Source organism: Elaeis guineensis, chromosome 5 (genome assembly GCF_000442705.2).
Source record: "Elaeis guineensis isolate ETL-2024a chromosome 5, EG11, whole genome shotgun sequence".
NCBI lineage: Eukaryota > Viridiplantae > Streptophyta > Magnoliopsida > Arecales > Arecaceae > Elaeis > Elaeis guineensis.
Window position 1 is genome coordinate 79,432,664 of NC_025997.2, and position 26,930 is coordinate 79,459,593.

The 26,930-nt window shown below is 35.4% G+C and overlaps 1 protein-coding gene across 2 annotated transcripts; it reads left to right on the forward strand.

Annotated features, from left to right (window-relative positions):
* Positions 1 to 23,464: 23,464 nt before the first annotated feature.
* On the forward strand, positions 23,465 to 24,429 carry LOC105035623 (vascular-related unknown protein 1-like). 2 transcript variants are annotated; one of them, XM_073257014.1, is made up of 2 exons: positions 23,465 to 23,874; positions 24,179 to 24,429. In XM_073257014.1, exons 1-2 carry the CDS (start codon positions 23,542 to 23,544, stop codon positions 24,329 to 24,331), a joined length of 486 nt encoding a protein of 161 aa, XP_073113115.1. In that variant the 5' UTR covers positions 23,465 to 23,541; the 3' UTR covers positions 24,332 to 24,429. The 2 variants fall into 2 exon arrangements, with proteins under 2 accessions (XP_073113115.1, XP_019702939.1); XM_019847380.3 differs by having other exon boundaries at positions 23,995 to 24,303.
* The last annotated feature ends 2,501 nt before the right edge of the window (positions 24,430 to 26,930 follow it).

Genomic DNA, 26,930 nt, shown 5'->3' on the forward strand with positions numbered 1-26,930 from the left:
TTATTATAGATTAAATTCTATAAATGGCATCTTCACTATCATTGCGAGAAATTTTAGATTCCAACAAGTTGATCGGTCCCAATTATGTGGACTGATTGAAGAATTTAAAGATCGTACTCACTCAAGAGAAGCTCTCCTATATTCTTGATGTTCCTGAACCACAAGAGGTTGGAGATGATGCCACAGAGGAGGAGGTATCCACATACAGGATGTGGAAGAATGATAGTTTGACTATCAAGTACATCATACTAGTCTCTATGAGTAATGAGTTGCAGAGGCAGCATGAGAGCATGGACACTCAATTCATACTCCTCAATCTTAAAGAATTGTATGGAGAACAGAGTAGGACTGCTAGATATGAGATATCTAAGCAGTTATTCCATGCTAGAATGACTGAGGGATCATCCGTACAAGACCATGTTCTGAAGGTCATTGATCTGATTACTTGATTGGGTCAACTAGATTTTGTGATGGATAGAGAATTAAGTCAAGATTTGATCCTGCAATCTCTCTCTGAGTCATTCGCTCAGTTTGTCATGAACTATCACATGAACAAATTGAATATCTCATTGTCTGAGCTGTTGAATATGCTTAAGACAGCTGAAAGCTATATTAAGAAAAAAAAGGCTCCACTTCTTCTTGTCGGTAAAACCTCTAAGAAGAAGTCAAGTTTTAAGAGTTTAAAGAAAGCACTGAATCTTAAGGATGGCAAGATGAAGAAGAAGGGGAAGAAAGTCTCAGGATAGGGTACCTATTTTCACCGTGGCAAGGTAGGACACTGGAAAAGAAATTGCAAGTTATATCTTGCAACTGTAAAGGCTTGTGCAAGCGACACACCAAAAGATATGTATAAGATACATACAATTTTATCATTAAGTTCTTCCAATTTAGACTCTTGGGTATTAGATACCGCTTGTAGTTCTCATATCTGTAAATCATTGCAGGGGCTACAGAACATTAGAGTACTGAAGAAGGGTGATTTCAAGCTCTACGATGCTGGAGGAGAGTCTATCCAAGCAGAGGCTGTGGGAACATATATGTTAAAGTTACCTTCTAGAAAGATCTTAGAGCTAGAAAACTATTATTATATGCCTAAGATCATTAGAAATATTATTTCTATACCGTTGCTTTTGCAACGAGGTTATGAAATAAATAGAAAGAACAATAGTTGCTCAATTTTTTTTTCTAATAAAATTTTTTATCATGGTGTTATTAATAATGATCTTCTGATTCTATCTAATGACAATATTTTTCATATTAATGAAAGTAAAAAGCGAAAGAGAGAAGAGTTGAATAATACTTTACTTTGGCATTGTCGACTTGGTCATATAAGTGAGACAAGAATTAACAAGTAATACAAAGAAGAGTTCTTTGATCCTTATGATTAAGAATTATTAGGTACTTGTGAATCTTGTCTTATGAAAAAAATGACTAAGACTCCATTTAGTGGACATGGAGAAAGGACAAGTGAGTTATTAGGACTTGTACATACTGATGTATGTGGTCTTATGACAACAGAAGTCAGAGGAGGATACTCTTATTTTATAATGTTTACTGATGATTTATCTAGATTTGGATATGTGTATCTTATGAAACACAAATTTGAAACTTTTGATAAATTTAAAGAGTATTAAAGTATGGTCGAGAAATAAACTGAAAAAAGTATTAAAATCTTTCGATCTGATCGAGGAGGAGAATACTTATCAAATGAGTTTTTAGATCATCTTAAAAATAATAAAATTCTCTCAGAATGGATCCCTCCCAATACACCACAACTAAATAGTGTAGCAGAAAAGAAGAATCGTACTTTATTAGATATGATGTGGTCCATGATATGCCTTACATATTTGCATATTTCCTTCTAGAGACATGCCCTAGAAACTGCTATCTATATTCTGAATAGTGTACCTTCAAAATCTGTGCCAAATACTCCATATGAGATATGAAGAGGAAAGAAGTCTAATCTTAAGTATCTTAAGATATGGGGTTGTCCAGCTTATGTTAAAAAAAAATTTGGATATAAGCTGAGTGTTAGGATAAATAAATGCTTGTTTGTAGGCTATCCTAAAAAGAGTATAGGATACCTCTTTTACCATCTTACTGAAATAAGGTGTTTGTCAGTAAATATGTCACTTTTATGGAAAAAGAGTTTATCCTAGAAAGAGGCAGTAGGAAGAAAATTGAACTTGAAGAGTTTAAGACCTACAAATGCAGGCACAAGATGATCCTCAATCAAAAATATCCATTAATAAAGTACAACCACAAAATACATCTTCTCTCTGAAGGTCGGATAGAGTGTGGAATGTACCAATAAGATATGGATTCATTATTGAGAATAATGAAGCCCACATCATTGAGAATGATAAACCTTTGACCTATATGGAAGCTATCATGAGTAGAGACTCAAACAAATGGCTAGAGGCTATGAAATTCAAAATAGACTCTAGGTACTCCAACCAAGTATGAACTTTGGTTGATGCACCAGAGGGTGTGACCCCTATTGGATGCAAATGGGTCTATAAGAAAAAGATTGGAGCGGATGGCCAAGTTGAAACCTATAAAGCTAGATTGGTAGCTAAAGATTTCAGACAAAAATAGGATATTGATTATGATGAAATATTTTCATCTGTTGTCATGCTCAAATCTATACGGATTATGCTTGCAATAGCAGCATACCATGATTATGAAATTTGGCAAATGGATATGAAGACCGCCTTCCTTAATGGTTATCTTAAGGAAGAGGTTTACATGTCTCAGCCAGAAGAATTTATCTCAAAAAGGAGAGCAAATCAGGTAAGCAAGCTTAAAAAATCTATTTATGGATTAAAGCAGGCCTCGAGGAGTTGAAACATCCGATTTGATGTTACAATCAAAAAATTTGGCTTTATCAAAAGTGTGGATAAACCTTGTGTATACAAGAAGACTAGTGGGAGTGCCTTTATCTTTTTAGTTTTATATGTGGATGACATACTTCTTATTGGAAATGATATCCCAATGTTACAATCGATTAAGACATGGCTATCAAGTAAGTTTTTTATGAAGAATTTGGATGAAGCATCCTATATACTAGGTATAAAGATCTATAGGGATAGATCTAAAAGGATGTTAGGCTTGTCCCAATCCAGGTACATAGACTTAATGCTAAAGAAGTTTAGCATGAATGGGAGTAAAAGAGGTTATTTACCTATGAGTCAAGACATACATCTCTCTAAAAGAATGTCTCTTAAAATACTGGAAGAGAGAAATAGAATGAGTTCTATTCCCTATGCTTCAGTAGTAGGATCGATCATGTATGCTATGTTATGTACTAGGCCTGATGTTGCCTATGCTTTAGGCATAGTTAGTAGATTTCAGGCTGATTTAGAAGAAGATCATTGAAAAGCAGTGAAAAATATTCTTAAGTACTTGAGAAGAACTAAAGATATTTTTCTAGTATATGGAAGATCTAATCTAAAACTAAAAAGTTATTCTAATTCTAGTTTTCAATTAGACCCTGATGATAGCAAGTTCACTTTAGGGTATGTCTTTACTCTTAATGGTGGAGCTGTTAGTTAAAAAAGTTTCAAATAGCAGACTGTAGCTGACTCAACCACTGAGGCAGAATATATAGCTATAAGTGAAATCACCAAGGAAGCTATCTGAATGAAGAAGTTCATCACTGAATTGGATGTCGTTTCTGAGATTAAGAATTCTGTACCACTTTACTGTGATAATACTGGAGCAGTTGCTCAAACAAAGGAATCAATGTCTCATCATAAATCCAAACACATTATAAGATGCTTCCATCTCGTTCGTGAAATAATCAAAAGACAAGATGTTGTCGTTGAATGAGTAGAAACAAAGAATAACATAGCAGACCCGTTCACTAAGGCTCCACCACAGTAGCAGTTCGATCGCCATCTCGATTGTATGGGGATAAAATATAAGGATGATTGGCTTTAGTGCAAGTGAGAGATTAAAAGGAATATTCCCTACAAGCCAATTGAAATTTATATTTTGATGGATTTTTCTTGTAATCTTCTAGACTCATGTATTGACTCTTTAAATAATAAAAGATATTTTTCATCATATGCTGCATCTTACTTTTGTAATGATTATGATGAATTCCATAAATTAGCGTAATGGGTTTAGGGTTATGATGAGATCATACCTATGAGACTTAAAATCTTAAAAATCTTGATTTAAAATATTCCTAGTCATAGGAGCATTGAGAAGGAGATCAATGTTCCGGATAGACTAGCACTTCCTATGTATGCTCGATGGAGAGGGTGGCTGATCTCATATGCCACTTGTGTGAGACACTAATACAAAGAAGTTGATGCTCATTAGAGAATAAGTTCACTGAATTGATTCAACTTAAAAAATATCTTATGGAATTTACTTATCCATCAAAAGATGTTTTCTTATAGTGGGAGTTGTGCATATAATCCTTTGTCCTAAGACTACCATAGAACCTTATATACATGAATCCATATTTTTTGGTTCATATTTGTTCATGACTTAGTCATGTATGGGGTGTTCTAGATATGGTAGAATGTGTATGGAGGTTATGAGTAGGTCAACATGAAATCGATCACTCCTGGTAAGAGAAGATCGCATCCTACTTGCTCTGATCGATTGATGATTCAGGAAGTCTTTGATCAAAGTAGAATAAAAATTAGAAAAAGTTTTTAATATGTCATTAATTGAATCATCATATAAGATTGAGAGAAATATGAGTATGATATTGGATTTGACATCATTCCATATTCAGAGTCATATTCAGAGTGCAGGAAGATCGCAGGATCAAATTGCACAGTAACTTTCCACTGATGGGTATTTTTGATATTTGTACTAAAATTTTATATCTTTTAGATAAACATGATACATTTCTAGATATCAATCTTGTCTTGTGGGTTTGATCTAATTAAAGAGTTTAATTCAATCACCAATTAGAAAGAGTTCTAATTGTTGAAATCGGGTTAGTTCGATTGGATCTAGATCGGTTAGATTAAATTCTAATCAAATCAAATCAACTTGTACTCAAATCTATTACTAGCTAGATGTGGAACCCAATGGGTCATACACAAAAAGAATTGATTAGGGGTCTAATTGGATTAGATCATATTTGCAAAATTGACATGCTAGCACATGTTGCAAAAACTAGCTCCCTGTTTCAAATCAGGTTTGAAATTGATTCTAGATTGGGCTAATTAAGGCCAAATTAATTCAAACCAACTTTTGGTTTAGTTGGGTCAGCCCTTACCTATATGTACCAAAAATTTGGAGCTAGAAAACTAAGTCTCCATGAGTCAAGAACTTTTCTTATGCGTGGGTGCAGTTTTTGTGCGCAGAAACAGCTTTCACATTCCATTAGATGGGATGCCTCATCCTCAAGCTTATCCAATATTCCATGATAAAATAAATTTTTGGATGACTTTTAACTTAATTTTAAGCATAATTTTTTTTTTTGAAGTTAAAATTCTTTCTAGTTTAAATATGAAAATTCATTGAAGTTGGAAATCCTGTCAGTTTGATCCATGCGCCTGACCAAGAGTCCAACTTGTGAAGGACTCTAACCCATTTGTCACACCACTTCTTAATCTGAGATTTTTTTCATGCCATTATAACATTAGCACCTTCATTTTTGGCCATTGGATGGATAAAATTGTATTGATGGGTGGTGGAGAAAAATTATGCCATAGGAAGCTGCACGACGCATCAGAGAATCATCAAGAAAAATATTCCTAAGAGTCCTTCTGCACGAAGGATCTTTTGGATTTTTTTCTGATGATTATCATATGTCAAAATCTTTCAGATGGGCATGAGAATTCATCAGGAGGTATAAAATTTTCTGATGGATGCGAGATGGCACGTGGAAGGGGTGCGAATAATTTTTGAAGGCAACCTGTCGCTAAGTATTTAAAGGGGGGTGCGCCGGGGGATTGGATTCATTTAGATTTCTAATTCCTTCTTTTTTTCTAATATCTTCTCTCTATTGTCCAATTAGTCTCTTCCTTCTCTTGTTAGGATAAGTTCAAAATAGTAAGGACAAGTCTGATTTTAGGATAAAAGTCTAGGAAGAGAATTAAAAAAGACAAGGAGAGAAGAAAGGTAGGAATAGGAAGGCTAGGAGAAGAGGAAGAGGGTCTTGAGGTCTTGGTGTCCAAAAAAATTTTTAGAATAAAAATTTTGGAGGAGGAATCATCTCAAAGAGTTGATGTCCTGATCATAGCCCTGTGTGGATCACCGTTGGAGGGTGAACAATTGGGTGTCTAGTGGAGGTTCTGTCGGAATTTGGATTAAGTACTGTAGGTATTCCTCTATAGCTTAAATTTAATTTTAAATATATATTATATATGATTGTTAATCATCAAAGAGATGCTAGTTTAAGAATTTTATATTTAAAATTTTTTAATTTAAATTTTGAAATTCATTATGCTTCCGCAGTGCATACCCACCCTAAAACCCTACATATCTAAGGCCTCTTATTGATGAGTAGAAATTATTATGATCTGATGGTATTCATACTTTTAATGCATCAAAAAAATAGAATTTTATAATGAAGGCTGCATTGATGTGGACCATTAGCTATTTTTCTGCTTATGGGATGCTATCAGGATGGAGCACTCATGAGAAGCTAACATGTCCCTATTGCATATACAAAATTATTTTAGATTGAGCATGGTCGTAAGCCTTGCTAGTTCAGTTATCATTGTCAATTCCTCATTAAGCATCATCCTTATCAAAAATAGTGGGATAGTTTCAGAGATATTTGTGCTACCAAACTATCCATTAACCACATCTCCAGTTTTGAGGCTAGTAGTGTAGAGACCATATGCAAGTTGGAGAAGATATTCTCTTCCCGCTTCTTTGACTTTATGGAGCACCTCATGATTCATCTGGTGTATGAAGCTAGGGTGGGGGGTCCAGTACAGTATAGGTAGATGTATCCATTTGAAAGATACATACACAGTCTCAAGAAGAAAGTGAAAAATAAGGTCCGAGTCGAAGGTTCTATTGTGGAGGCTTATATAATAGAAGAGATTTCAAATTTTAGCCGATATTACTTTAATTCAAATGCGTAGACCAAGTTGACTTAAGTGGGTCGAAATGATGATGGTGGTGCTGAGGGATCAGAGCAGGAGATCTCAATGTTTGCCTATCCCGCTCGAGAATTTGGGCACGAGGTTCGTCGGATTTTCTCCAATACTGAACTTTGACAGATAGAGATATGTTTTGCTAAACTATGCGAAGGTTGACCCATATATCCTATAAGTGTCCATCACAATCTCAACTTTTTAATCACTTATTTCAGTATACTTATCTTATATATGTTTAGGCAATATGATGAGATGCTGAAAGGAGAAACCCGAGCATAAGTGATGAAGAAATATCAACACAGGGCTCAGAGAACTTTGCATGTTGGTTCCATCAATTGGTAAGCATCCATTGTCATTTTATATATTTTAATTTTTTCTAATTTATTTTTTTTTATAATACGTAGGTCATTCAAGGGAGCGAGTCCACATCAATGAAGCTGAGACTATTAGGTTATGGCCTGAAAAATATGTAACATGCTATAATTACTGTAACATAAATGGTTTCAAATTTCACATCCAGCAATATGAAAATTATAAAAGCACATTGAAAAGTGATGTATGTATAAAAGGCAGCTGGTGGAAAGATAAGGTGGAGAGTGACTACTATGGAATCCTTGAAGAAGTGATTAAGATGAGCTGCATTGGAGGTAATAGTATCATTCTATTTAAGTCCCAATGGTTCGATACCGACAATGGTATGAAGGTTGATCTATGGCACGGTCTTATTGAAATCAAATATAGATCAAAAGTTTATGTCAACGAGCCATTTGTACTAGTTGCACAAGCTGCTCAAGTGTATTATACTCCTTTTCCATCAAGAAAAAGAGGAAGAAAAGATTGGTAGACTATATGCAAAATTAAGTCTTGAGTCGTTCATTACGTGCTTGAAGAAGAAGAAGATCTCCAATTACTAGAATGCTTACAAGAGGATGAGAAGTAGGAGTTCATCAATCCTTCGATGATGTGGAATTGAATGCTCTAAAAATTCTTCTATGTGAAGATGGCCAACATGAGGAGGTAGATCCAACTGAGATTATTTTAAAGGACAATCCTCCTTAAAAAGGAGAAGAAGAGGAAGAAGAGGAAGAGATGGAAGAAGAGGAAGAAGAGAAAGAATCAGAAGAAGATTCCAAAGGATACCAAACATCTGAAGAGGCCAATGAGTAGTGCTAAGTATATAATTCTTAGATCATTTTAATTACTTATCTTGCATCTTTTTAAATCTTTCATTGCCATCCATAGTTGTATAATTAATTTGGTGAATCTATTTATTTTTATTTTCAGAGAGCATACATTATGTCTTCCAGAGATCAGAGTCGCACCAGTCGAGGACAGAGCTCTTGAGGAGAGAGCGATCACACGGCCAGCTCACATGATTTTGCACTCTTACATCGGACAGTAACCTCTAACACTTTATATATTCTTGTTTATATTATTTTATCATTTATTGACTAATATAATATTCTTTATATTAGATATTTTGTGCCCAGGTTTGGAGGACAGGGGGTCATCAGTGACCCCACAGTCGCATGCAGCAGCGACCGTCAGCTCTCAGACACAGCATTGTGATCGAGGACCCATCTGGCTCGTGGCACGTCCGACTCGGTTGGAGGATAGAGAGATCATCCATATCTAGAGCCACTCGTAAGTACTATATGCTCAATTAATATATTTAGAATTTAATAATTTTAGAGTTAACATTTATTCTTCAAAATTAATTTTGCAGCGCATTCAAAGAGCCTTCTATATCTCATGTCGTTATCAGAACCATACGTCGATTGATGCTGGGATCGATGAATGAGTTTTCAAGTTGGCTGTTGGGAGCTTGTGATGCAGTCTGGGAGATGTTTTTGATAAGTCAAAACTAGTTTAATTTTTAAATTCTCGATATGTTGGTATTTTAATTACATATTAATACATGCTTGCTTCTGTCTTGCAGGAGTATTACCGATTCGAGACTTTCTAGATGAGGAGGCTGGCTATCGGACCTTCGAGAAGGTGGCCACATAGAGGCTCTGAGATGGCCTCTACAGCCTCTGACAGTCCACCATCTAGCACTCCGATTCCCAATCACCATCAGACTGGAGGTCCTTCACGGATCACTGTATATGGACGGACATATGGCAGGCCCTCTACGATCAGTGGAGCAGCGAGGAGTACTCCGATAGATGGTAGAGGGCCCGATAGAATCGGACCGTCCAGCAAGATCCAATCAGGCACACGGACAGTTTGGTCGGCACACATATTGTGGTTGACAGACTGGTAAGAAATTTATACTAAAATTCTTCACTAGAACTGTAGAAACTCTTATATGTATGCTTTAAATAATTTAATTTTATTATTTATTTATTATAAATACGATAGCTGAGTCATCCATCAGACCAGCTGCAGCTGTGGCAGGCCACACACCAGTCTAGGAAGTCTGATGACATTTAGATTTTACATCATGATAGATCACAGTAAGAACTTCAAACTTTATTTACTAATTAAGTTGTTACAGGATTTGATTTTTATATTAGAATTGATGTGTTTTTGAACTGTGCAGATGCGTTATGCGGCGTACATTGCTGAGAGGTACAGCAATGACCCATCTTCTCAACCCCCCTTGACCTTGAGGGATGGCTCAACACTATCGGGAGGTGAGTAGGAGTCGAGTCATAGGATTCCACCATAGCTTCGACCCTCCACCGGCTCGATATCCTTTGACGTCCTCACAGGCCTCGATGTCCCAGACTTGGAGTGATGCACATATGGAGGGGGTCGTGCAGAGGTTTCTAAGCCAACGACCTCGGAGCCTCCTAGATGCTATCCACGATACGATCGTGGAGCTTCTCTAGGACTCGCAGCTACATGACTGGCTAGGCTCATCATCCCAGCCATCACATCAGAAATTATATTACTAATTCTTTTTACTTGTTTTAAATTTTCATATTTAGAAGCTTTATACATTTAGATTTGAGTCTGGAAAGGAGATCTAGGGGCTAAAAATTTAATCTAACTGTTCTATCGATGGGTCGGGATTGTCTACAGCTCCATATCATCGAATGAAATATGTAGAAATAATCTGTTAAAGAATCGAAGGAATATATCGAAAGATACATCTCCGTATCGAAAGATACATCTCCATATCGAAACTTACTAATATTATTTTATTTTTTTCGTTACAGGATGCTAGGACATCCGACTTTCATCCAATAGTTGCTAGAGAGAAGCAGGAGGAGGAGGAGGTGGATGATGACGAGGATCGGACCTGATTTTTTTTTGATGTATTGTATTTTTTTTATATTGCTTGTAAAAAAGTAAATAATTTATATTTTTAATATAATATAATTAATTTTTAATTTCTAATTTTTATGTAATCTTTGAATTTGAAGTATAACAGATATTAGAAATCATAATTCATTGTGATTAATTAAAATAAATTTTTAAAAATATTATTATTAAAATTTTTAAAAAATAAAATTAATTATTAGTGATGATATTAGCATCAAAAAATATCATCGTTAATACTTATTAGCGACGGTATTAGCAATGATAATACCATCGCTAATATTTTTAAAAAAATTATTTAATTTAAAAATTAAAAAATTAGAGATGGTATTAGTGATGGCATTATTGGCTGCTAATAATTATTAACGACGATATTAGCTACAAAAATACCATCGCTAATATTTTTTTAAATTTTTTTAAAAATTTAATTCAAAATTAAAAAATAATTAGCAATGAAAAAATTCTATCGCTAATAGCCTTATTAGCAATGGCTAAGATTTTCATCACTAATAAGAGTATTTAATGATCTGATTTTTTCAGATTGACTGTTACGATGGAATTAGTGACGATGAGGTTATTAGCAATGGCATATGGACTATTAGCGATGGCAACTAGCCGTCGCTAATAGTTTGAATTCTTGTAGTGACTTTCTTTACCCATATCCTATCTGATTGGGTAACAAGTTATCTGATTGGGTACCCATCCTATTTAAGTGAGATTTTCTAGATGAAAATAGAAGCATCCAACAATAGTCCACGACCACTCTTCAGCCCTTGAGATTTTATCCAAGCCTAAAGCTCATAAGACCCATATTTCATACAACTAGCCTACATTTGAACAAGATATATATACATAAGATCAGATTGGATTTAGATTGGATAATTGGTTAGGGCAATCACTACCCAAACCCGACCCAACCTGAGATATAAATTTATCGAGTTCGGATTAGATCGGATCAAAATCTGGTCAACATGTTGACCAATCTTACTCATTAAGATGGGATCGGGTTCAGACCCATCTGGGTTAGGTGTAATTGCCATGTCTGGCTACATCTGGCAATAGCTCCAACATGAAGGTTATTTTGTCCTCTTTCATTTTTTTTTCTCATGCTCTGTTGGAACTCCATTACTCAAGAACATCTGAGACTAGGATCTGTGAACTCCACATACTGATCATTTTTTGTCACCTTTTGTATATTCTTTGTTTCCTTTTTGACAAATTCACTGTGCTTTGCCCTCTCTCTTTTACTTCAAAGAAGATTAAGTAGTGCTAAAAATATTTAACAATTTTTCTTTTCTTTTTTCTAAAATGTTGTATTTTGATAAATTCAAACAATTTTAAGGCCAATTATGTATTTCAAAATATTTCTTTATCAGATTATATAAATCAACAAAAGTGAATATTAGTATCCTGCATCAAGAAAATTCAAGAAAAAGAATTTAGCCAAATGGTCTAGCATGTACAGTATGCATTTATGGAATAGCATGTGTGGCCGCTATCATTTTATTTATGTAGGTCCTGTTAGATGTATTTCCTAGAAGCCAATCTTAGCTAACACATATCTTTTCTCTAGGGCATGTTTTGTACTTGATGGGTAGTCTTTATAACCAATCATGTCATATGTGTCCATGATTTATCCTAAAAATTAACAAAGATGATTTCGTATATTCTTAAGGTGTTGAGAATTTGAGACATACGTTATTAGTGATTAATTTTTAAAAGCTTCCGATCGAAGGATCATTACGGAAGACAGTGATCAATCCATTCAAGATCAATGCACGGATCACCTCCCTTTAGGGCAGATAAGTCTTGAGTCTGCGGTGTAGAGATACTGGAGTGAGAGTGCAGGTGGTTGTTAGAGAATAACTTGCACTGAACGTGATCAATACGAAAATTACTTGGATGTCTACTCACTCGTCAGTAATTTTTTCGATGCTGCAGTGGTGTGACTGGTCCTTTGACCTGTGGTGTGTTGGCTATTCACAGTGGGCTACTTAGTTTGATTGCACATTCCCTTGGTCTCTAGCCATTCGGGTTCTTACAGTGTATGTTAGCTATTGTAAGTTCAGATTCGCTGTTTGGAGTAGGATGCACCTAGATGGAATCTATCGACCTTGGTAGAAAAGGAGAAGTCATATATGATTCGTAAGACCGAGTTCAAAAAATCTCTGATCAGAGTAAGTGTGAATACTGAAAATTTTTTTTTATGAGATTCACAGATGAACTCGAGTCGAGTCAATCTAGCATATGACTGACGATGGAGTTTGATGAGTTCTCCGTGACCTCCGTCAAGTCGGGACTCACGATAGAGGGATTGTATCACACGATAATTACACCTAGAATTTTATTTTTTTGTTTTGCTAGGTTGCCACTACATGTTGCTAGATGTCACTGGTAGATCGTGAGAACTCACTAAGATCATTTTCAGATCAATGATCTTTATTGAGGAGAGTTGGAATCGTTTTAGCCCATCGAAAAAAGTTTCAATAAAACTGTGATGGAGATCATGGTATGTCTCACTATCAGACAGAATAGAACCTGAGGGGTCACATACAAAAGGAGCATGACCTGATCAATGGTTTAGATCATATTCAAATTATCAATCAGATTGATAGTTTGAATTTTAGAAATTGCTAATTTGTAATCGTTACAATTTTGGTAATTGCTAATTGTTAGCACTAGAACTTAATTGCAAATGTTGTAATTTTTTTGAGACTGATTAAATTATGAATTAAATTCTAATTAATTTAAATTAGATTTAATTTAATTAAGCTTAATTTAATTTAATATTAATTATATTCAATTATCCAAATCAGATTTAGATTTCAAGCTTGATTGGATCAGGCTTGATAGCCTTTTCGAATTTGACTCGTTTCAGACTCGATCTGAATCTGATTGAGATCTAATTTAAACTAGTAGAATCATGACTCGGAGAGTCCAAGTCCCCTAAGACTCTCTCTCTAAAAATCATGCCAAAAGGGAAGAGGGGTGATGGTTTTCTCACCCCTTATTCTCTTGCGCACGTGAAAAGAGGAGGGGCGACAACTAGGGCGCCAATAGTTGGCACCCCATCCTTCTGCGACTCTCTCTCTTTAAGACATCTATCCAAATATGATTTGAATATATTCCTTATCAAGAGGACCTTCTAATCAGATTGGATTGAGGCATGTAATATTATTTTGTGTGACAAAAAACTTTATGTGAAGGAGGGCGTGCGCTAAAAATTGGCATGAGAGATTTCACGCATTTTCTTTTGGTGCAATTTTTTCTCCTTCCATTTTTTCCATAGCATTCATTTCTATTTGGATAAGATTTGATCTTACCTCCTTTGAGGCATAAGGGATAAAGGGGGTGCAACAAAAAAAATTTAAAAAAAGATAGGTGGCATGCATGAGATATGAGAGTCTTCTTTCTTACATCATAACTTCCTCTCCCAATGCCTCCTCTTGTTTTCCTCTCTTCATCCAACATCCAGATCTGATAGAGATCAGATCTAAGAAGAGAAAAGAGAGAAGAAGAGAAGAAGAAGGGTTCTTCTTCTTTTCATGATGATCTGGGTCAGATCCCGTTAGATCTGTGTGAAAGAGTTCGCGTAGCGATCTTCTTCTTCAAGATCTGAAAGAAAAGATCTAGATCCAATGATGAGAAGTGAATCTGTAAGATGTTAGCACATCGATGATCTCGATACTCTGATTAGGTCTCTTTGTGTGGATATCAGTAGAGGTTGGGCACATGTGCGGCTACGATCAGAATTCGAGACATCCACAGGATCCGAGGTATGGAGATCTAATCTCCAATTTATTTTTTTAACGATTATTTTTCTTTTCAAATTTCAGATCATGGTTGCATGTTTGTGTCAAGATCTTTGCTATGATTTTTAGATCAAATCTGATATGTAAATAAATTAAAAATATTTTAATTTACTTATTTTTGCTCTTAGATGTTTAGAAAAATTTTTGAACTATATGTACGAAATCGTAGTTGATTTTCTAACAGTGGTATCAGAGCATAGGTTTTGATACGAACATAAAAATCTCTCAGATCTAAAATCTGATTTGTAAAAATTAGATCTGAAGATTAGTTTGATGATCTACTTATTTTGAAATAAAGTTGCCCAGACATAATCCTGTTATGCTGAACGGTTATCCTAGAACGATGTAGAACATCGATTAAGGTTAGTTCTAATTTTTCTACATGCTGTAATATGATTACAGATTTATTTTAGATCTAAAATTATTTCAGATCTAAAATAAATCATAAGTTATTCAGATATAAAATTAATTTTAGATCTTAATATATTAATTAGGATTTAATTTGGATCTAGTAAGATTGCTAAAATTTTTCTTGCATGCATAGATTCAATGTTATTGTTCATATGTTTGACATGTGAAAGATAATTAGATCTAATTTTTAATTGATTACATATATGATATGTTAGATTAAATTCTTAATAGCTTAGTAATCAAATTGGGATAGTCACCGTGACCGTCTGATCATAAGATGATGAAAGGATTAAAGTCTCTCTTTTTTCTATTCGATAGATTCTCTCTTTTGACGTGTAAGGGTACCGACTGTGATGTTTCCCATGAAGATGAACAACGAATGAAAAATTATATATGATACATGTTTTAGATTTAAATCAGATTATATATGTATTTTTATGTATTTTAGATCGCTAAAATTTTATATTTAATATATTGTTTGACTCACAATCTAAAACTTAATTTCTGCAAAATCTTAGATCCAAAATCTTAGGCTTTGTTTGTATAAAAATATGAAACTGTGACTGGTATGCCTGTGGAGTCGACTTGATTCTCAATTGGGTCAACTCGAGTTGTTGAGGTGAGTTGACTCATTTTTGTTGGAGTCGACTCAAGACCCTGGTAGGTCAGCTCATTTGCTGATGAGTCAATCCAATTGTGCAGGCTAGGTCTACATATTTCTATTTGTCTCAGTGTTGTGCCGACTCATTATGACAAGTCGATTCGTGTACCAGGGTGAGTCGACTCGATTCTGCAAACAATCATATTGTATGAGATACAATATAAATTATTTAGATGAGAAATTATTTCGAGATCTAAACTTAAACCCATATATATAATGCACTTAATTGAGAATTAAGATTTGAAATTATAAGATCTAAAATTATGAATTTAAGATCTAAATTTTAATGCATAAAACATGGGCTTCGGGTATGGGTTGAACAAATTAGGTTTAGAGACTAAACTACAACTAGAGTTATTGATTAGATCAGGTTAGAATCCTTTTCAATTTTGAGCAGTTGATCAAACCTAATTAAGAGTTGGTTGGGATTAGGTCAAAGGGGCTCAAAATTAAATTTAGTTGTAGTTGGTCAAATTGATTCACATGTGATATGAATTGATTAAGTCAAGATCGAATTTGACTCAGCTGTTCGAGCTCGGATCTATAGATTAACCTAATTAATTCTAATAAACCAATTTAGTGTCTAAGGCAAGTATTAGATGATGGTTATTTAATTGGTTCCGTTATCTGATCTAATCAATTCGTTAGTATCTAAGAAAAGCAACGGGGGGACCCCCACTCATCTTTACTTACCTGGCCATCTTGGGAGATTATATTTTCTATTAGGTTACTTGTTGATCTGGGTTCACCCATACCGACTAGGTTGGTCAGATATGAAATGTGCTGACCCAAACCAGATTAGTCATTACATCAGATGTATGTGACTAATTAGAAGAGACTGAACTTAAATCTTCTTACTAAATATTAAGTCTACTGGTCTTCCACTATTGTAGAGATGCGGGTACCTTTTTCGATATTGATCATTCTCGACTGGTTACAATGGTTCGGTTGCATCGAAAAGGCACAACCACTCTATTGGCATTAGATGCCTTGAGATAAAGATGGGGTTGGACCCAATAACTGTTAGGTGAGGGACCCAATGATGGCTTTACACTCGCTGGTGAACGGTGGGTTGGACTTAACTAAGGAATGTGCCAATAATTGTTAGGTGAGGTCACAGGACTTAGAGACCAAGTCACTGCAACATGTTTGGAGAAGCATCTGGATAAAGAGTTGTCCACGCATTGGTATACATGTCACCAATAACTATTAGGTAAAGTATCATATATTGATGGAACCGCAGCACCTATTAGAACCTCTTATCGTGTTAGGATTTCTGTTTCTCCACCCGAGGAGTGTGAGAGACTCAAAAAATTAGTGGGAGCCTTTGTTTATTTTTAAAGTATCTAGAATAAACTATTACAAGTACAATCATCTAATTAAAATTTTACTCTTTATGATCAATTCTTCAGCTTCTAATCATCTAGCTCGAATCTTAAATATCAACCACTTAATTGAAATCAATTACATATTCTGACTCAGAAATCTAAGAATAGTTCTTAGCTTTTAGAAATTAAGCCATATTCTTGACTAGATTAACCCAATGTCATCAGCTGGTCCAATCCATGGTCAACGAGCTATACTTGACAAATAGTTGGACATTGACAGTTAGATTAGGTGCTATAAATTGGACATCATAGTTGATGAAATCCAATGTATGCATAAAGATGTGTAGACTGCCAATGACATGCTGATTCATCTATAATAGTTGTGAGATGATCAGAGTCACACAGTGCATGAGATGTGTGATGGATAGTTTGTCCATGATCGATGATCAAGGACATTGAAGAGCTTGAGAAGTTCGATATGACCATGCATAAGAAATTGCTAATGGATTTGATCCTGCAATCTCTGACTCATACGAATAGTTTGTGAAACTATTATATAAATAAATATTATAGTACTTTAACTAAATTCGTTAATATGTTGGTAACTAAGGGATCTTGAAAAGTTTAGAGCTACATACCTAAAAAATCTAAAAAAATATTGACACACCTTTGGAAGGTATATCGAATTGCTCAAAATTGATCTTATGATTTTTTTTTTCACTAGACTTTAGTGCATATTACTCACTTTAATATAAGGTCTAAGGAAGGAAGAGGACTGAGAAAAGTTGCACTGAGACCGTCAGCACCTAATCTCGGTGATCACCGTTTGGATTTAGTTTTTGATCATTTGCATAGTGATGTATTTGTGAACTTATTTGAGCAAAATAATGAATGTCATTAGGTCTGAGAGATCCAGAACCAAATAACCTGAAGTATATAGATGGTTCCTTTGGCTAGGTCATGTATAAGAAGAAATGATTTACTGACCGAAGAAAATGGACATTTGGGCTCATTGACTGTTAAGTCATATCTGATTAGTGAATCATCTCTTTGAGGATTAATGACCAAGCTATCCTTTGTGGGTCAAAGAGATAGGACCACTGAGATACTTATCCTAGGACATATACGATGTGCATGGCCTGTTTGATGAGCCAGACTAGGAGGTCATTATTATTTCATCACCTTTACCAATGAGTAGTCATGGTATTGGTATATGTATGTGAGATACAAATCTGAAAGACTTTGAAAGGTTCAAAGAATTCAGATGTGAAGTAGAAAAAATAAATCAAAAATTTTTTAAAGGTACTTCAATCTGATCGAGGATGCAATACTAATAAGAAATTTATTGATTATCTAAAGAGAATGACATAGTTTTATGATGAAATTCTCCTTGTCCACCTCAGCTCAATGGGGTATCTGTGAGGAGCGATGGCACTGTATGAGATATGGTCTGATCCATCATGAATGTCACTAATTTAACTGTTGTTTCTTTAAGAACAAGATTTAATTTCTAAAATTTGAATTAGGTTTCCTCTAAAGTTGGTTTCACCAGATCATATGAGATATGATATGGTGGACAAGTTAGAGGATAGGTCTGTGAAAACTCATTTATGGGGTATCTCAAAAAGGTTTGGGATGTTACTTTCTCTTCCCGATAGTTCATAATGTGATTGTGAGCAATCATATTATTTTCTTAAAAATAGTGGGAGGATGAACTCAAAGAAAAAATCTCTGAAGAATAATGAGTCACAGGACCTGTACAATTTATTTAAGATGAGCCAGTATATGTAGTACATCTTCTACCTCGTACATCTAGTAGGATCTCCCATCTTTTAGAAAGGTACTTGATATTCTTGTAAAAGATTCAGAGAATATTTCTCGAGGGAGATTGGGAACATAGGGATGATCTCAAAATCTATAACGATGTGATATGAGGAATCATGTAGTTACATGAAGGTCAGTGGGAGGGTCCCATACTGATATCGATAATGATGTGGTTACATATAGAATTTTCTTTTCAAAGACCTAAGTCAAATATTCTAGAAATAAAAGATCTATAGAGATAGATCCTAAAAGAATATTTATCTTTCGTAGATAAGTATATAGAATAGGTGCTGAAAGGGTTCAGCATTGAAATCTCCAAGAGGGATCCGTTATCCTCTTGGGCATAGGTGTATGCCATGCTATGTACTCGACTTGGTATATGAAGTACTAAGGGATTATTCCTCATCTTTGAAAAAGGGTTAGAGCTAAGAGTGGGAGGATACATTGATGCTGATGGTAGAATGTCTGCATCAGTATGTATTCTTGAGTTATGTTGGTTCGATATATTGGAAGGGTTCCAGGCAATCGACCAATGGAAGCTGAATATGCTATAGATGTGCAGAATACATTCTGGTTCTTATGATAGTTGCGGAACTTGATGTCATACCATTAGATGCTATGACATTGTACTGCAAAGATAATTATCCATAGCCCTTGTTAAGGAGCCAAGGTCTCACCAGAAGTCCATGCACATAGAACAAATATACGCGATTATCTCAAGTAGAAATACATGAAGGTACAGAGAGTAGACTCCACATGATATATGGTAGGCCCGAGTCGTTTAGCTAGCTAAACACAGAAGTATATCTTCAGAAGATGGGGCTCAGGTATATGACAGATTGGTTTTAGTGTAAGTGGGAGTTTGTTAGATGTATGCTCTAGAAGCCAATCTTGACTGACACATATCTTTTCTTTAGGATATGTTTTGTACTTGATGGACAGCTTTTATAACCATCAAGTCATATGTGTCCATGATTTGCCTTAGAAATTAACAAAAATAATTTTGTATATTCTCAAGGTGTTGAGAATTTGAGACATACATCATTAGTGGTTAATTTCTAAAAGCTCCGGATCAAAGGATCATCATGGAGGACAGTGATCAATATATTTAAGATCGGTGCACAGATCATCTCCCTTTAGGACAGATGAGTCTTGAGTCTGCAGTATAGAGATATTGGGGTGAGAGTGCAGGTGGTTGTTAGAGAATAACTTGTACTGAGCGTGACCAACATGAAAAACCACTTGAATGTCTACTCACTCGTTAGTAATTTTTTCGATGCTGTAGTAGTGTGACTAGTCCTTTGACCTGCGGAGCAAGGCTACTTAGTTTAACTGTATGTTTTCTTAGTCTCTAGCCATTCAGGTCCTTGCTGTGTATGTTGGCTGATGTAGGTTCAGGTTCGCTGTTTGGAGTAGGATGCACCTAGATAGAATTTATCGACCTTGGTCGGAAAAGAGAAATCCTATGTAATTCGTAAGATTGAGTTCAGAAAATCTTTGACCAGAGTAAGTGTGAATATTGAAAAAGAGTTTCCATGAGATTCACAGATGAACTCGAGTCGAGCCAATCTAGCATATGACTGATGATGGAGTTGGACAAGTTTTTCATGACCTCTGTCAAGTCGGGACTCACGATAGAGGGACTGTATCACACGATAACTGCACCTAGGGGTTTATTTTTTCTATTCTACTGGATTGCCACTACATGTTGCTAGACATCACTGGTGGATCATGAGAACTTACTAAGATTATTTTCGGATCAACGATCTTTATTGAGGTGAGTTGGAATCATTTTAGTCCATCGAAAAGAGTTTCGATGATACTGTGATGGAGATCACGGTATGTTTCACTACTAGATAGAACAGAACCTGAGAGGTCATACACAAAAGGAGCATGATTTGATCAATGGCTTGGATCATATTTGAATTATCAATTGAATTGATAGTTTGAATTTTAGAAACTGTTAATTCATAATCGTTACAGTTTTGACAGCTGCTAATTGTTAGCACAAGAATTTAATTACAAATATTATAATTCTTTTGAGACTGATCAAATTATGAATTAATTTTTAATTAATTTTAATTTAATTTAATTTAATTATACTTAATTTAATTTAATGTTAACTGGGTTCAATTATCCAAATTAGATTTGGATTTCAAGTTTGATTAGATCAAGCTTGACAGTCTTTTCAAATTCGGCTCGTTTCAAACTCAATTTGAACCTGTTTGAGATCCCATTTGAACCAGTAAAACCATGACTCAGAGAGTCCAAGTCTCCTAAGACTCTCTCTCTAGAAATCATGCCAAAAGAGAAGAGGGGCGATGGTTCTCTCACCCCTTATTCTCTTACACGCGTGAAGAGAGGAGGGGCGCCAACTATTGGCACCCCATCCTTCTGGGACTCTCTCTCTTTAATACATCTATCCAAATATGATTTGAATAGATGTCTTATCAAGAGGACCTTCTATTAGATTGGATTGAGGCATGGAATATTATTTTGTGTGACAAAAAACTTTATGTGAAGGAGGGCGTGCGCTAAAAATTGGTGTGAGAGATTTCACACATTTTCTTTTCGGTGTAATTTTTTCTCCTTCCATTTTTTTCATGCTATTCATTCCTATTTGGATAAGATTTGATCTTATCTCCTTTGGGGTGTGAGGGATAAAGGGGGTGTGACAAAAAAAATTAAAAAAGATAGGTGGCGTGAGTGAGATATGAGAGTCTTCTTTCTTACATCATAACTTCCTCTCCCAACATCTCTTCTTGTTTTCCTCCCTTCATCCAACGCCCAGATTTGATAGAGATCAAATCTAAGAAGAGAAAAGAGAGAGAAGAAGAGAAGAAGAAGTGTTCTTTTTCTCTTCATGGTGATCTGATTCAGATTCCATCGGATCTGCGTGAAAGAGTTCGTGCAGCGATCTTCTTCTTTAAGATCTGAAAGAAGAGATCTAGATCCAAAGATGAGGAGCGAGATCTGCAAGGTACTAGCATACCGATGATCTCGGTGCTCCGATCAGGCATCTCCGTATGGATATCCACAGAGGTCGGACGTCTACATGGCTACAATCAGAACTCGGGACATCCGTAGGATCCGAGGTATGGAGATCTGATCTCCAATTTATTTTTCTAACGATTGTTTTTCTTTTCAGATTTCAGATCACGGTTGCATGTTTGTGTCAAGATCTTTGCTATGGTTTTCAGATCAGATCTGGTATGTAAATAAATTAAAAATATTTTAATTTATTTATTTTCATTCCTTAATTGTTTAGAAAATATTTTGAACTACACATACGAAACCATAGCCGATTTTCTAATATGTCCAACTTGTGCATATAAGGAGATGAAATCGGATGATACAAACCTGAGCATTCCTGTGCCTTAAATTGTATGCCTTTTGGATATAATACTTTACTAGCCAGAATTTTGAAAACAGGCTATTTTGCGGAAACAAACAAGTTTGGAAGCAGTTTGACTTTCATACTTCCTCCAGTAGAACATGGAATAGCAATTTGTTCAAAGATGCAAAAAATTTATTTGTAGTAGGATAGTGCTTCTAGTTTATAATAATTAAATTGTTATAATTTATGATCAGAGGATATATAATTTACTTGAATCATATTAGTTATTATAATAGTGGTCATATTGGCCATCGGACAAACTTAGGGATGGACAACAAATCAGGCATGAATTGGATTGATGGCTAACATCCATACCCATCTTGCAATTAATTAAAAATTCTATATCTTTATCTGCTTCATAACCATCTCGGATTGGATCAAGTTGAGGTGCGGGTTGGATCACGTTGGATAGATAAGAGGGATCGCATCGGGTCGAGTAAGGAACTCATTATCTAAACACTATAAAATAATTATAATTTTGAAAGAGCGATTTAGATTAAGGTTATTTGGGAACACATTTGGGGTGGGGCATATATTATTATTTGTATCCAATCCGATACTATTTTAGCTTTTTTTTTAAGAACCTATATCTGTCTCGAGTTTTAATCGGGTTGGATAAAATTCACCTCATTCGGGTCAGGTCGGGTTGGCACCTAGTGGATCGATTAAAATTGTCATCCTTAAATAAACTGGTCAAAATCCTTGGTCTTCATTAAAAAGCAATATTTCAATAATATTTATTTTATTGAGAAAATATTTCAAGAGAACTTGCTAATTTGTTACTATGAACCCTCCTCCATCTATCCAGGAGAGGTTATGTGTTCAGTATGTTTCTCCCCTCTCAATTACTATATTAACGAAATGCCATTCATATATCCAACTGACCGAATTTTTGGACTGAAATAACTGCTGTAACATGGTCATTATGAACAGTTATAATGGAATATAATGAATTGATATAAAAACTAAAAAAAAAGAAAGAAAAATTTCATACCCTCTGCTTCCGGTAGGCAGAGTATGGTTTAGATCCATTTGCGCCCATAGAGTCAAAAAAAGCCTCCAAAACCAAACTAAAGAAAAAGGCATTCTTTTCACATGCTTTGCTTCTGTCATAAGTCTAATGACGAAGGATAATTCATGTCCATTGCATATGCTTGTCCCTAATTGTTTTGACCAGTTAAATAGTAAAATTGTTATTCGCCTTACGTACGTTCACAGCCATTAAAATAGATGAAGAGTTAAACCAAAAAAAAAAACTCAATAAATATTCATGATATATTTGTATAACAATTTTTTTTGTTTTAGATAGAGAGACTTCTCATCTAGTATTATAGTTTTTCAGCTATAAATACCGAGCAGACCGCTCAAGACCTCGAATAGAAAAACCACTTGCTAGGCGGGAAGCTGTAACGGCAACTGGAAGTAATTATAAATGCTGCTGTACCAGCCGTTAATATAGACTATATTTGATATGGAAGAACAAAAGAAGGCAAGAATGTAAATAAGGTAGAGAGAGAGAGAGAGAGAGAGTGGGGGTACTAAGGTCTAGTTGTGTTGAAATTTCTCATGTTACCGACATGAGAGGTCAAGGCTTCCCTAGTTATAACTCCCCGGCCCAACCCCATACTAGTATCTCTCTCTCTCTCTCTCTCTCTCCCCCTCCCTCCCTCCTCCTTTCTTCGATGCTATATAAGTGATTCCTTAGTTCCTCCTCTCTCTACATAAAGGCAAACCTCGCTATCTCCCACCTGCTCAAATGGAGGACCCAAGCCAATCTTCCATGGGCAAGTCTCATTGTTCCAAGGAAGCGACACCTCTTTGTGAGGAGAGCGGTTGGACCTCCTACCTCGAGGACTTCTTAGCATCGCAGAAGAAGGAAGGTTCTACTTCTAGTGGTTTTTCTCCTAGTGTTGGTGGTGGGTCTTCCATGGTCTCTGATGCCACTTCATGTGTTGCATGGAAGCCTCCAGCTCACGCCGAGCCATCGAAGGGGTGCAAGAAGCTATGCTTTAAGAAGAGGAAGGCAAAGTTAACCTTGGGTGATGACCCCCTGGAGGATACTGCTAGTTCTCCCCTTAACAGTCCTAAGGTCAGGATAGCTCAAGTTCTATTAATTTTCCTGTCCTTCTTCTCTTACGATCAAGTAGTTATTATTAATATTTTCTTACATGGTTTAGGCTCCTAATTAAGATGTTGATCTATTGAACAGGTTAGTGATTTGAATTATTTAGGTGCTGATTTAAGGAAGGAGGAAGACGACAGAAAGATTTCTCCGGTTGCATAAGTTTTTTATGCTGTTTTTGTTACTGTTTTCCCCTTGTATCTTGATTAGGTTTAGTATTAGATTGTTTTATATTACATAACAAGAATATCTTGTTTTTGGTGTTCTGTAGCGAAAGTGTCTTGGCAGTGCTAATTGTGGAGAGCCGAGGGAGAAAGAGATTGATGAAATGAATTTTAATGAGAGGAAATTTGAGGGTACAGTGCTGAGGAAATGGGTACTATGCTTGGTCCCTTTATCTATGCTGTTAGACCATCTGAGATAAACCATATAATAGATGAAGATTCTCTCTCTCTCTCTCTCTCTCTCTCTCTCTCTCTCCATGTGTGTGTGTTTATGTTGAGAGGAAGTTTTGGTGACCGGTCTGGCTTCAATAGGTCATGAATCATTTCTGTGTTTGGTCATGTAAGTACAAGCTTTTAAAGATTCCTTCTCTGATACAAAAGCAGAAAGACCAAGGAAGAATACGTAGTGACAAACAGTTAAATTACATGATTGGAGTAAAACAAAAGGTTTGTATTTTCATTTTCTAAACAATATGTCCAAGGTGTTTTTTTTAAAAATAATTTTTTATATGGCAGTTATTCGACACCACTTGGGTTTGAATCCAAGACCTCTAATTTGAAGAGGTGGGTGCCAACCAGTTGAGCTATTAGCTGCTTGCCATGTACAAACTATCTTGATTTCCATTAACTGTAAGCACTGCGTAATAGACTTCCAATGCAATATAAAAATGCATTCCATTCTGTCACATGACAATGGGGGGAGAGTGTTTTTTTTTTTTTAAATTAAATATCAACACCTAGGATTTATATGATCTTGGATCTCCTAAAGGGCAAGCCCATAGAGGTTAGGTGCCAATGGCATCGTACAAATAGTTGTTGGAAATGGAGAGAGAAATTAAACAGCAAAATTAGAGAATAATATATGAAACAACATTTCAACAAGCTTCATATAATATATTCAGGATGTAATGCAAATCCTTTATCAAAATTCACTCACATTCAGATCAATAATGTTTGAACATATTAACTAAATTTGTGATGGAGTCTTTCTTCTGTCAGAAAACTTGTATCTCAACTCTTCTTAATTTCACAAAAGGAGAAACCAAATGTATATAGGAAATGGTTAATACATTGTAGTTTATTTGTAGCTTTTTACAGAAAAAGGTAAATGAGTAATTTTTTACTTCTACCCTCCATTTGGTGATGCCTCCTTTCAAAAATACTGTTAAAAGCTAGTGTGGGATCCTGTTGGAATTTGATGAAGGACTTTAGCCTCAGCTTTCCAATGCATACTTCACAATATTCATCTCATGTGTCGATGTTGATTGACCCATGTCAGAAGAATGTTCTTCAGACTCCATTTTGCATCTTAGTTTGCTGGGACTGGCCACAAGAACATCCTTCCATGATGCCTTCAGACTCCATTTTGCATCTTAGTTTGCTAGGACTTGCCATAAGAACATCCTACATGATGCCCTCAGACTCCATTTTGCGTCTTTAGTTTATTAGATTTGCCACAATCCTTCCATGATGCCTTCAGACTCCATTTTGTGTGTTAGTTCGCTAGGACTAGCCCCAAGAACATCCTTTCCTGATGCCTTCAGACTCCATTGTGCATCTTAGTTTGCTAGGACTTGCCACAAGAACATCCTTCCATGATGCAGCAGTTTAATTCAGACTAGGCTGCTATATACATTATAACTAGAGAAGATGCTTTGTATTCTTTTAGATTCACCATCTTAAGATATAGGATTCATCATACAATTCAATTATATCCAATAAAGAAAAAGTTGATTTTACATCTTTTTAATGAACCCCATGGTTGATTTGTTCAGAATGATCAATCGGAAGAAATATTATTTAAATCTTGTCATATATACCCAACTTTAGGTTGAGAATTTTCGCTAATTATGTAAGAGTGATAATAACATAAACTCTGTCTACCCACAATAAATCCTTTCCAATTTAAGATCTCGAATGTTTTCTATTTAAGTTCTATAAAAAATACTGCGAATTTTCACAAGCATTAGACAATCTCAATCTGCAGTCTTTTTAATAAACCAAGCATATGAAGGTATATGCAAAGGGAAGACGCTTCCACGTACAAGGGCAAAAAGGCAGCTATTTGGGCACTGAAACTTTGGTAGTCTTGGACTTTGAAGACATTCTCAAGACGTCTTTTAACTTCACAAGTTGACTTAGAAGCAAACTATCATTAGCATTTTTCTCCTTCTTATATCCTTCACCATTACAAACGGTGTGGACTGAACGGATAACCAACTGAAAAAATCCACTCATTTATGCTAATACCTTTCATTTGCAAACTTATTCTAAATTTTATGAGAAACAAGCTAATATGGTTAATTTAATAATGGTTGGAAGGTAAACAAAACGTAAACAAAAGCATAAAGAACAACATAAATCCGTTGTTAGGTTTATTTGGCCGCTAGGAGGGCTTTTTATCAGTATGGTGATTAGACTGCCATAACCGAAGATAGAGCGACAATTATCAAAACGTTGGATCCCACTACATTGACATTGTGAGGCACATCACATGGCACCAGTGTCTAATTAGTTGGCTTGCAAAGGACATGGCACAGAGGCTTATGACACATGGTATCTTTTCATTAAGATACATGTCCTCTGCAGCATTGCTGGCATAGTGAGAAACCATGGTGGGGAATTGAATTCCCTGATAATTTATGGATTCATGTATTTGTAAAAAAAAATGTTATTTTGGCTGTGTAAATGCTGTAAGCTGAAACTATTATGGACTATAGTGTTCCAATGGATCACTGTTTGGCCAACAATACAGGGAAGACTTGCATTTGAATTACTTTGTTTCTATCATTTTCTTTT